The 13,654-nt window shown below is 37.7% G+C and overlaps 1 protein-coding gene across 1 annotated transcript; it reads right to left on the reverse strand.

Annotated features, from left to right (window-relative positions):
* Positions 1 to 2,606: 2,606 nt before the first annotated feature.
* Positions 2,607 to 5,939, reverse strand: LOC113496736. Its single transcript, XM_026876055.1, has one exon. The coding sequence runs from the start codon at positions 5,937 to 5,939 to the stop codon at positions 2,607 to 2,609; it is 3,333 nt and encodes a 1,110-aa protein (XP_026731856.1).
* Positions 5,940 to 13,654: the final 7,715 nt, after the last annotated feature.

Consider the following 13,654-nt stretch of genomic DNA (forward strand, 5'->3'; position numbering starts at 1 on the left):
ATTTAAACTGGACTGGCTAGCGTAGTAACAAAACGGCTAATCATATACAAACTTGTATAACTTAGAGTACAAGCTTTCATTCATTCATGATACATTTCGCAACGTAAGTATGATGTTCTTAATTAGGTATAGGCTACTTCACTACTTTATTTATTGCACCGTGGATCGGATTTGTAGAGCCAAATAAAGTTAAACACAAAAAAAAAATCCCATCGAATGAAAGTTTTGAGACAACATAGCCAATCGGCAACATAGCCAATTGAAATTAAGGAATAACTGAAAATAAAACGAGCGCGAATGTTTGTGAGATATAATAAACACTGGTAAGCCTATGGGTAAGTAATGATAAAAATATTAAAGAAAGCCACACTCGCTTTGACAAGCTTCTCAGGCAGAAAAACTTTCTCGAAGTAAAAGTTTATATTTCTTGTAAAAATTCTGATTTAATTCAATTCATACGCATACTGAAGTGTAGAGGCTAGACGCTCAAAGCAACGCGGCAGTAGACGGCGTAGGTAAAAACATTCGCACCATTACATGCAATGGCGGGAACGCCTCGCTCTAACCTCAAAGCTAATTGCGATATAATCACATAACTAATGGCCCCTGCAAACCACAGGTTTCTGTTAGAATTCTTTTCATTCTATATAACTGTTGTTACAATCATTCTAATTTAGGTATATTTGCTGGTAGAGGTTGGTAAGGCCTGTTTCAAGAGCTGTTGATTTAAGATAAAATCAGTCGCATTTTCAAAATTGTATGGATTTTTTAAGAAGTTCTTTAAGGATTGTTAAGACTATGGATAAGCAAGAATTTGGACTGCATATGTTTAAAAAAAAATCTAGTTAGGATTATGGCAATTTATTTGCAAATAGCTATGGTTGCATTGTAATTTGCGTTCAAAAACCACAATCATTTTCCAATAAAGGAACTAGCCGCACAACTTAAATGAATACGTCAAAAACGTCAGAAATATTCATTGTGCGTGTCAGTTATGGAGTTTTAACGCACAGGCGCTAGGCGCGCGCAACCACAGCCAGATGGCAGCGTCGCACATGTATTAGTGCATATGTTGCACGGTACCTACGTACTTTTAAGGCTTCTATTTTGTTGACAACAGCCCGCCTGCAGGAAGTCTTTATTGATCTAATCAACTTGTCCCACAGTTCGAAGTGAGTTAGAAACTAACTGTTCATATCGAGTTATCGTTCAGTTGCTATGCAGGTTTTCTATATTAAATAAGTAATAACTGCGCACATGTTTATTTATGATGCTCTTGTATTATAGGTTATTTTGTCGCCGTCTGTTACTTGTATTAGAAATCTGTTTAGAGTGTACTCGAAATTCTAACAGGATTCTAAATGGGGACTATGCATGAGCGCATTATAAAACCATAGTCACGTATTCCACGTCTAGCGCCCCGTGGGGTGTGGGTGTGCCTATATTTGTATAATAAGTACCTAGCTATTGTACAAAATAAGACGCTTAGAAAGCTTAGTGCAAGCAAGTTTGTCAATATCTGAGAGAAGATTAGTAATATCAGTTTTGACTAGACTGTCTTGGAAACGATATTAATATCGACTTTAGTTGTAATTAAAAGCCTGAAATGTCCTCCAGGTCGTTGACCCATGCTCAGAGTTTCACGGCCCCGAGCTATTGTATTCTGTTTGATGAACGAGTCAAGGTCATCCCGGCATCTCCGTCGCGGCCTGTCGGGATCTTATTGTTGTCCCAGACTACATCGTTTTTGACCCCGAAGTTTATTGCTCCTGATAGTTAGAGATAGTTTCTTCAGGTATCGCGCATTTATCGAGAATCGAATTTTTAATATGATGTTTTGACAATATGAGCCCGTAAGGCTTTTATAAATAACTAGCCGTAGCTTGCGTCTTCGTCCGCCTGGATAACGGTTATACCTGCAAAACATTTATCTGCTTAACGAAATCGAATGAAAGTTTATGTGCTAATCCGAGTGTCAGATATCTCCATACCAAATTTCATGAAAATCGGTCCAGCCATTTGGGAGTGAAGGAGTAACAAACATACGTATATACATATATGTGTTTGTATTGTGTCTAAACCCACTCACATACTTTCGCATTTATAATATTAGTACGTTAGCGCGATAACTGAAAAGGTTTCAAAAGTAATTTACCGTCACAAAATTTGGAAAGTTCTCGGGGAACCTTATCTTTCTGTAAATCTATTTATATTGACATTAACCTATATAGTGATCACCAAATAATGAAGAAGTAGAGCATCATTTTGAAAATACTTTACTAACGCGACAAAATTTTGTAAAACTAGGTGTTCTAGATTTTAAAGTTCAGATTTGCTTGTAGGAGTTCGATGGTAATAGAAAGACGTGATTCCTCAATACTGTTTTATTTGCTACTGACTTACTACTGATATTTAAGAATTTATATTTAATATTATAATGACACCATGCAGGTTATATACATAAAAAGGAGTTTTAACACAACATAGGTTCTAACACAACATACCGCCCACCAAAGGGTATATAGCCCTTTAAAAAATGTTCCTATTTCAGATATAAAAGAAATTAAAACTTAATACTATGAATAGTTATTAAATACAAAATTAAATCAACATTCCGTGTCTATTGGTAAGTAACACAACTTATTAAATGACCTCTGCACTACACTATCACCACTTTTTACTGAGTATACCCGAGTGACACCGTCAGCACCCGGGTGTTTCTCAACAATACGGCCCATCATCCATTTACCCGGAGGTAGATTATCTGACCTTATTAGAACAATGTGTCCTAAGTCCAGCTCCTTGACTTTATGGTGCCATTTGGAACGTTGTTGCAATGTTGTCAGATATTCTTGTTGCCATCTGTGCCAGAAGTCAGTTAATAATCTTTGTTGATGCTGCCATCTTGATAAATGACTCATCGGGACATCTCGGAGGTTTGGTGTCGGTACAGTTATTGGTGTTTCACCGACAAGGAAGTGACCAGGTGTTAGTGGTTGCAGGCGATCCTTGTCTGTATCATCTATCATAGTTAACGGTCGTGAGTTGAGACACGCCTCAATCTGACACAACAACGTGCTCATCTCTTCGTAGGTCATATTGTGGGTCATGATTCGTTTTAGATGATGTTTCATCGCTTTCACACCAGCCTCCCATAGTCCGCCCATGTGAGGACTATAGGCTGGGATAAAGTGCCACTTTGTGCCATCTTTAGCTAGCGTCTCAGTGATTGAACCTTCGAATTGTAACTTGGCTTCAGTCCAATCTGCGACCAGCTGCCTGTTTGCTCCGACGAAATTGCGGCCTTGGTCGCTCCATATCTGAGCGCATCTTCCCCGTCTTGCTACAAATCTTCGGAAAGCTGCGATGAAGGTATCTGATGTGAGATCTCCCACCAATTCGAGATGAATCGCCTTTGTCGACATACAGACAAAGACAGCGATGTACGCCTTGTGTGTTTTTGCTCCCCTGCCTCTCGACATCAAGACTGGATATGGGCCTGCAAAGTCAACGCCGGTATTCCAGAAAGGCTTCGCCGGTGTTACCCGAACTCTAGGTAAATCTCCCATTTGCTGTGACTTTGCTGTAGCGTTCAGTTTAGCACAAATTAGACATTTTCTGATCTTTGCTTTAACTAATGTCTTTGCTTTCAGAATCCAGTATTTAGTTCTTAAGAAGCAGAGCATTATTTGCACTCCGCCGTGCAGCGTTTGACGGTGAGCATCGGTGACGAGGAGATTGGTAAGACCATTATGGCGATCAAGAATAATCGGATGTTTACTATCTTCACTTAGATCAGAGTGACGCAGTCTTCCGCCCACCCTGAGGAGGCCAACATCATCAAGGTAAGGATTTAAATTGGTTAATTTACTTTTTCCTTTAATTTGTGTTTTTGATTTCAGATTTTGTATTTCGTCTTCAAAGTCATTCTTCTGTGCTATTCTTAAACAAGTTTTCAACGCATCATCTAGTTCTTCCGTGTTTAAAGGTAAGTCTTTGATTTCTAATTTCCTTCCTTTTAAGAATCTTTTGCAGTACACTACTACCGTGAGTAGCTCTTGTAATGTATCACAATCTTCAAATTTTCTAATTATACTTTTTCCAGTGTCCAAAGTTAGGTTTACTAATATTATTTCCCTTTTTTCCAGGTCTGTCATCATCATATTTGGTCTGCTGTATTGTATTTCCCCTTCTCTTAGCCAGACTGGGCCTCTCCACCATAGTTCGTCACTCTTTAGATCTGACAGAGATGTTCCTCGAGAAGCGGCATCAGCTGGATTTTCTGATGATTTGACGTGATACCAATTGTGATTTCCGATGTTGTCTAGTATTTCAATTACTCTGTTTCTAACATACGTATTCCATCTAGCAGGGTCACCGAATAGCCAGGAAAGTACAATAGTGGAGTCGGTCCAAGCGAATATCTGACAGGTTGGTATATTCATAGCTTCCTTTATGCGCTTTAAGAGTCCGGCAAGCAGTACAGCACCACTCAGTTCTAGACGAGGTAAGGATTGTGATTTAATCGGTGCTACTTTAGTTTTAGCAGCGATTATTGAGGTCTTTACGCTACCCGTGGGTGTCCGTACTCTTAGATAGGCTACTGCAGCATAAGCTTTCGTGGACGCATCACAGAAGCCGTGAATACTGATGTTATTGTTGTTAGTTTCAGTAGTGTGTAACCATCTATCTATCTCGATACAAGGTAAGTATAGACGAAATGATTCTCGTAAATTATTCCATTCCGTGGCTATGGTTTCCTCTACTTCTTCATCCCATGATATTCCTTGAAGCCATAATCTTTGAATTAGGAGTTTTGCTGGCAAAATAGATGGAGCCAGCCAGCCTAGTGGATCAAATAATCTTTGTAGATCGGCTAGAATTGTTCTCTTTGTAGTAATGTTTGACGTACCAGGTAAGTTGAGGCTGTACTGAAAACGGTCATTACCCATGTTCCATTGTAATCCCAGAGCTCGTGTTATACCATCTAAGCTTAAGTCTAGCTTCACATGAGAGCTTCTTTCGGATTCTTCGAACTCTTTAAGAAGATTAATATCATTCGAACACCATTTTTTTAATTGGAACCCGCCTTTCTTGAGTATGGTGTCTATTTCCTTGGCCACCTTCAATGCGTCTTGTACATTGTCTTTTCCTGACATCATGTCATCCATGTAATAGTCGCGTCTTATTATTTCCGAAGCTTCAGGGTACTTCTGTCCTTCATCTTTGGCTATTTGATGCAAAGTCTTTACTGCCAGGTATGGAGCAGAAGCAGTTCCAAAGGTGACTCTGGTAAGACGGTAGTCCCTGACAGGTTCTTGATCATCGTTCCTCCACAGAATTCGTTGCAGATCTCGGTCTTCTTTCTTGACAAGGATCTGCAGGTACATTTTTTGTATATCAGCTACGAAACAAACCTTCTTCATGCGCCATCGCATGATCAGACTTCTCATGTCATCTTGTAACTGTGGTCCAACCATCAGTTCGTCATTGAGGGATGTATTATTTGTTCCTTTTTGAGATGCGTTAAAAACAGTTCTTAATTTGGTTGTCTCCCTTCCTTCTTTAATCACGGCGTGATGAGGTAAGTATACCGACGGATTGGTGATTTCTTCTTCTGGTACTGTTTCCATGTAATTTGCTTGGTATTCTTTCATGACTGTAACATAGTCACTTTTAAGTTTTGGGTTATTCTTGAATCTTTGTTCTAATTGGTATAATCTCTTTAAGGCTATTGCTCTTGTATTTCCATCTTTAGATAATAGCACGTTGGATTTCTTTGGTAAGGTTACTATGTACCTTCCGTCTTTATTTCTCGTGGTTGTGATCGCATAGATCTCTTCGCACCTTCGTTCCTCAGCAGTGGGTTGTCTTTGGTCATATGGGTCTTGTTCCCACATTCGTTTCAGCATATCATTTAGATCAATGTTGAGGTGCATAACGATAATCTCTCTTTCTGGTAGGTTGTACTCTACGTTCCCAAATAGGATCCAACCCAGAGTAGTGTTTTGAGCACATGGTGTTCCTGGGGGCCCTTGATAACTTCACCCTTCATGATTTGGGCACATACGTCAACACCCAGTAATAAATCTACTCGCCCTGATTTATTGAAACTTGGATCGGCGAGTGCAAGTCCCTGCAGATGCGGCCAGGTGTTGATGGAGATGGTTTGTGACGGCAATTCAGTAGTGAGTCTCGTCGACATAATGTATGTTTTTACTTTGAGGTTGAAACAAGCGTCGTGTCTGGATAGTAGTTCGATTTCTGCAGCATGTTTGACATTTGTTTTGGTTGAGCCGACGCCAGTGATGGTGCCGTTGATAGGCGTTCTTCTCACTCTTAACAGCTGGGCCGCTCTTTCGCTCATGAACGTTGCTTGGGAGCCGTGGTCAATCAAAGCACGAAGCACTGTCACTTGTCCCGTCTCAGGTTTTCGTACTGGTACAAGAGCTGTGGCCAGCAATGCAGTAGACAAATTAGCAGCGACATGCGATGAAATGGTAACGTTGGTTTCATTTGGTTTTGCAGAATCTTGATGGGTTTCAAACTTGTCTTGTTGATTCATGTTGTCTGGTTGATTTGGTGACGTCATTGGTATTGATTGATGCGTGAGCGTGTGATGACGTTTGTGACATTTTCGGCAGAACATCCGCAGGCGACATTTGTATGCGGAATGTCCTGGGGCCAGACAATTGTAGCATAGTTTGTTTTGTTTTAGGTACTCACATCTCTCTGCTGGACTCAGTTTTATGAACTCCTCACAATGGCATAACGTGTGATCCTTTTCACACATAACGCAGCATCTCGGTTTTGATGTACTTGACGTAGACACGTGCACAGCGTATTCTTTTCCTCTAGATGAAGGCTTTTCTTTACTTGCAGATGTAATAAGCTCGAGCGTGCGGAACTTTGACTGTAGAAACTTGCTCAATGCGTCCCATTTAGGTAACTCGTCGTTAGTGGCATCATACGCAACTTCTTCCCATTCACGATGCGTCTCTGGATCCAATTTATGAACGACTAAAAATACAATGAGAGAGTGTGCGAGTGGATCCAGTGAGCTGGTTGACAGTTTTAGGTTTGTCAGTGCGTTCAGACATTCAGTCGTCGTATCCAATATCGCTTTGATGTTACTAGCCGTTTGCGAGGTTATCTTCTTTTGTGTAAACAATCGTTTCAATATTGAGTTGGCAATAATGCGTTTGTTACCAAAACGTGCCTTTAGCATAGCAAATGCGTCGTTGTAGTTATCCTCGGTAACTTGCACGTGCTTCAATAGCGACAGGGCTTCTCCCGTTAGACTACTTTTCAAATAATGTAACTTTTGTACTTTACTCAATGTTGGATTGTCATGAACTAATGATGTATAAAGATCCTGATAAGCGGGCCACTCATCGTAAATACCTGAGAAAGTTGGTAGTTGAATTCTCGGTAATTTGACTTGTATATCCATAGAAACACTGTTGTTACGGGCAGCTTGCATAGAAACGGGCAACGACGTGGTGTTTGATAAACCACTCAATAAGTCATTCAGATCGGCTAGTAAACAAGTATATAAGTCTTCCTGCACAAAGTATTCTTCATTAACAAAGTATGGAATGTCCTGTCGTTTTGGTTTAGGAACACATTTCACTAGTTCCACATGTGCGCTTTTATACGTAGACCAATATTCTTCAATGTTCTTAATACGAGCTTCGATGTATCCCTTTGTTAAGCGTTGTTTCGGACATTTCTTGAGATTTAATTGGGTTTTTGCTAATAACATAGCCGTATCTTCTAACACATTTAACAATTGTTCCACTGAATTTGCCATATTTGTTGCAATACGCCTTCTTTTCGTTAAAAGCAGAACGTTTTAAAACTTATTACACCAATTTTATATTTATTTAATTTAAATTGTATTTTTTCACTAAATTCTTTTTTTTTCGAAAATTGTTCGACGTTCGATTGCCTCTTGTTTTGCGTTCGGTGCTTGAACGTCGTAAGTCGCACGAAGATATCCGGCTCGAAGGACCATATGTTCTAGATTTTAAAGTTCAGATTTGCTTGTAGGAGTTCGATGGTAATAGAAAGACGTGATTCCTCAATACTGTTTTATTTGCTACTGACTTACTACTGATATTTAAGAATTTATATTTAATATTATAATGACACCATGCAGGTTATATACATAAAAAGGAGTTTTAACACAACATAGGTTCTAACACAACACTAGGAAATACTAATTTTGATTGCAATATCAAATTCGGCCAATTATTGAATACATTCCGATAACGACTGACACGTGTAAATATTTAGTTTCAGATTATGACGTCATCTTCATCAGTACATATAACCACGAGTAAGAATATCACGCTTAGACCAAGGGATTTTCCTTCTTACATCAAATACTTTCTTGTTTAATTATAGGGGTTCAATTTCAGGATTGCTTCTTAAAATTTAAATTAATAAGTGTTCTAATTTGTTTTTTTTTAACAAAATAAATGTGGTATAACATGTAGTTGTCTCAAATTGTAATGTGTCACAAAACTTTTTAAACTTTCATACCGGCTGAAATTATAAGTTAAGTTAAGTTAAGTTTGTCAAAATATCATTAACAAACACTTCCTTTAATAGTCAACGATGAAACGAGAGAAAGACATCTAAAAGCACTAAACCAAAAATACTTATAAAAAAACATACTTTAAAAAAGCCTTTAGAAATCTTACGGCATTCATCTAATTGATGCTTAACACAAAATTACATTTAACCTCTACCAATTAAGGTCAAACCCTGACAGTTGGCATAATGTCGTTGAATGCAGAAATCCGATGCAGTACCAGGTACTTGCTTGGCTGCAGTGGCCTGAAAATCGATCGAGCCCCACTCGCCACTCGTAGCCGTTACTAATACTTACTGGTTCGCATAACATCATCATTTACTTGTTTACAATCGTTACACGAGTATCATTACGTTATATAGTTTATGTCCTAAATTAAGTTCCGAAAATATATGTAGATAAGCATATGAAAGTATTTCAGGGATAAGAACTATAAAACTAAGTGATAAGGGACTTTTGAGTTAGGTTTTTTTTTATATCTGTTATTGTACTTAAGTAGGTCTTTTTTTCTAAGAATTTAAGAAGGACCCTAATTTGTTACCTTTCTTTTAAGCATCACTTGACTAAGACCGCATTACGGCACTTATTGACCCAGATTTTCAGTTATTTGCAAGTTTCTTTTCGACACCCGAAAAATAATAAAAAGCAGAATCATCTTGATCGATTTACCCAGTAAGAGTGATTTTACGCGAAGTCGTCCTAGGATCCAAGGAAAATCCCCGAATAAATATTGATTCGAAGAAAAGATATACCTACTAGCATAATCATCATCTTTCCGTTGAAAAATAGTTTTTATTTAGTATTAAAAGACATACTGCTCGGACTAATAAAATGTTATTCTTTATCCGTCAATTTCATTTCATGAAAAAATACAGAAATGCCTGAATATAGGACAACTTTACAACAACTCCTAATACAAATAGACCGTCCAGTATAACCTTTAATGATAGAATTACACATATGACATTATTTTTTTATAATAGGTAAATTACAGTGCATTGTAATCTATGAAGTGATTCACGGCTCTTGATGACACTCTGTGATTCATAAAGGAACACTTATCCGTTCTGGTATAAATCATGAGGATCAAGGAAACAGCAAAAACTGTGATTCTGGCCATATTGAGTCTGAGAAAAAAAAAACCTGCGGAAAACTAAATAACCCAGACTGGAACCTCTTTTTTTTGAGTTGGTGTTCTTGGGCTGGAGGAGGAGAGCTTCAAATAACTGGTTAATTTTCTAACCAGAAGTATAAGTGTGTGAAAATTAAACTTAATACGTATAGCTATCTATACTTACTGGAAGAAAAAATAATAAAGAAAGAAATACTGGCTTAAAACTTGACATCGATTCTGGTGACTGGAAAATAAGCAGTGTGAGTAAAAATTAAATATATATTGTAATAGAGCACGTAAACGTCAATTGCTTTAGCACTGAGAATAGTTTTCTAGGCTAAAGACACAAAAGACAACTATAAAGAATAAAATAAACATTACTCATCTTCAGAAAATCAGATACCCATTACATATTTACAGCACTACAAACGGTACCGACATTTACTGAGTTCAGCTTATTCCGTACAGTTAAAGAGCGTGACGTTTTGAACATACCAAGCCTTTAATTACTCGCATCTTAAAGATCTCAACGCTAGAAAGATTTGATGACATCTGTAATACACGTCATTTATGTTAACTTACGGATTTTAATTTTAGGTTTACTAATTTATTTATCACATACTATTATTGAAATGAGATACTATAAGTTTTTGTCCTATCCCTATACGATTTTACTTAGATGACCTGGTCTTTCTTGATGTCAGCTAAATCGGATCAGAAGATCTTTAAGTAATGCATAACTAAAGAACAGATTTTATTCCTTTCAGATCATAGCTATACGGATAGACAATGTTGAAATATAGGCAGTGATTAGGGACTATACCCCCGGCGAAATGACACGGGGATTTTCTAACATATCACCTTCAAATCGAAGTTCAGACGTTAATGAGGTTAGCAAATCCTGGCAGATAAGTACTGTAATAAAAGTGTTTGGTGTAAATTATGTTTCTTCTTTAAAGCCAATTTTTAATATTTCATTACCGGTATACGAAAACGGTACGGTTCTTAAACTCCTTACAGTAAAATATATTCCGAATAATTTAGTTGGCAAGGTCCTATTGCTATTATTTATAACAACGATTACATTTACATAATTGGTTGTTGTTTTAAAAAAAATACAGCGTCTGTAGGATTCTGTAATCGTGATTCACTATTTTTTTATATCATCACGTGATTTCGTGAGCATGAGAGGCTTCCACGGCATAGATTGGCGTATTCAAATTGATTATATCTGCTTCTGCCGCGTTGTGCAATAACTTTGGACAGCTTAAATTCCATTTAGGGTTGTCGTAACATGTGCAGAAAGTTTTTTTTGTAGCTCTGACGTCGACGGGAAAAAGTAACTTAGCAACAGTGTCCGGCGAGACAGTCGAAGTCTTGATTTAAAAAGAGGGTGCAATACCTCGGTGTTAATTCACCATTATAAAAAAGAGACTCAAACATTGTACGTACACAATCACAACAAAATACTTAAACCCACCAAATAACCATAACAAAGTCAAATAAGTGTTAAATCAATTTTAAATTCTGCTTGCCAAGTAAAGCATAGCACGTGTTTTATAAAAAATATGTAGAAAGAAGTAAATTCTCATATCAGACGTCACGTAGGTACAAAAACTAGATTATAACAAAACAAGTGAGCTCAATCATGCGACGCGGCCCGTTATTTGTTCTCACAGTTCTAGGCATTGAACAGACCTAGGCAGCCTATTGCGACATTATTGAAGTCTAGACTAGACTGGTGTGAAATTCGCACCGGCCATAGCTTTCGCGATTTCAATGGTTGAGATTGATCGAGAGAACCGGTCGTACCGAGGTGTGTTGCGCATTCGACCGCAGCCCATTTGGGAACATTATTTTATTCTCTGAAATAATACGATGATACGTTCTGTCTGGACCTGATATAACAACTTTGTCGATATTAAAGTCACCTTATGTCGCTTTATCAGTCTTCTTTCCGTATCTCAATAGCCTAGATTTATAATTTCATATTTAAATAATTTCATTTGGTATCTATAATGTTGTTTGCTGGAGAGCGGCTGATAACTTAAGATGCATTAAAATGTTTCACAAACAATAACTATCACGACCTTCAACACATTTTTTTGTTTTATTTACATTTTAAAAACAAAAATATGGGTACATGCATAAAGTATGAAATTTATGTTGTAAAATATTATTAAATAATCCGTGTGCATCACAAGATGTATCGAATGGAGCATGAGCCGCGACGGCCGACACCGTCAGCCGGCCGCAAGGCGGCGAGGGGGCGCTCAGACCGGATCTCAGACCCTAAAATAAAAACATCTATCGAAATAATAATACGCACTGCTTACCCAGGACAAGTACGCGAAACGAATGGCGTTGACCCCCTGAACATTCCCATGCTAAGTTGCGGCCCAACTGGATTTTTCTTAATGGTAGGGTGGTACTACGCTTATAGAACTGAATAGGCCTTTCAAACGTGTGTTTGGACTTATTAGCTTTTATTTCTAAGACTAGCTTTCATGGGAGCTTCGTTGTGGCCGCTATCGAGCATCGCACCAACTTATGAATGGCTTTCTAACACAAGTGGCGACACTTGAAAATGTATAATGAATAGTAGGAACAAAAACATACGAGTACAAAAAAATATGTGACGACCTTGCTGTGACGTCAATAATTAAATGAAGTACATTTTAAGTTAACTCTGTTATAAGTGCGTATAAGCCGTACCAATAATAAGTACATAATGTTTTTTATTTGCCTATACCTATTATACCTAACAGGTTTGCGCCCTAAACTGCAAGTAATAACAGGAATCACTCAAAAGGATCCCTTTCATCTTGTGAGAAAGTTTGTCATCGATTTCGTTTCACAAAAAAAGGATTAAGGGCTTTCGAATAATCAAAAGATGTAGATACCCGTCTGCATAATAGCCTAGATACATAATAGACAGATAGGTGAGGTCGGATGTCACATTGATTTTAGACCTTTCACCCTTCTGTCTGGCTAGGTTCCTTTCGAACTTTCCATACATCCGTCCAGACCCGTCTTATGAATTGTATAATTTAACCGTGCCGTCTTTTCTTCCATTATACTTTTGTTCGGAGAGCAGACAAACCCGTTGCCACGGCATAAAGAAATAAAAATTAATGGATGTCCGGACAATGGGGAGAAATTGTGATAGGTGAGAGTAATCTTTTACGACCAGTGACAATTCTTGTTCTTTTATTTTCCGCTAAGAAACCCCAATTGTTGAGGTTAAATAGGGTCAGTGCTATGGGACGGTCCGATTCCAATTTTTAAATTGTAAATTATGTTTGGCGTAATGTAATCACTTTTCTCATTCGCACACAGTTTTATATTGAAGTTGGTAGGTGAACGAATAAGATTGACCAATAAATAGTGATTACATATTTGTACATTATTGCGACTTGATTGGATTACAAATAACCAGTGTTTTAAGTTGAGTGCAGTGTTGTTTTGTTAATTATTAAAGTGATATTCGACTATCTGTGGTTGAACAAGTGAAGCGGCCACGCAATCTCTTTGAAGGTCGGCAGACATCATCCCTACAAGTCTGGGTAAGTTGTACGCCCATTACACTGCAATGCAGAATTTTAAATACTCGTAGTTTTTTTTCTGAGAACGGTTGTCTTGCGTCTCCTTTTCTTAATGTTTTTTTTAATAGGATAAGATCTGATATTTCATGCATTTCATTATGAAAAAATCGTTGAGTTGATATTGATTTCACTTTGTTATTTTTGAGTGAGAAAAACCCGTCACTGAGACAAACAAATATATCACTATCTATATTTTAAAAGTCAGCTTTACTTCTGAACTTGACATTGCTTTGTTGGCTGAACCGATATTGAATGTCGATAACATTGCACTGTTGAGTCCGTATTGACAGGTTGCCAGTTCATTGCCGATTCTAATTCAATCTGTTTAGAACACTT

The sequence above is a fragment of the Trichoplusia ni genome, chromosome 8 (genome assembly GCF_003590095.1).
Source record: "Trichoplusia ni isolate ovarian cell line Hi5 chromosome 8, tn1, whole genome shotgun sequence".
Lineage (NCBI taxonomy): Eukaryota > Metazoa > Arthropoda > Insecta > Lepidoptera > Noctuidae > Trichoplusia > Trichoplusia ni.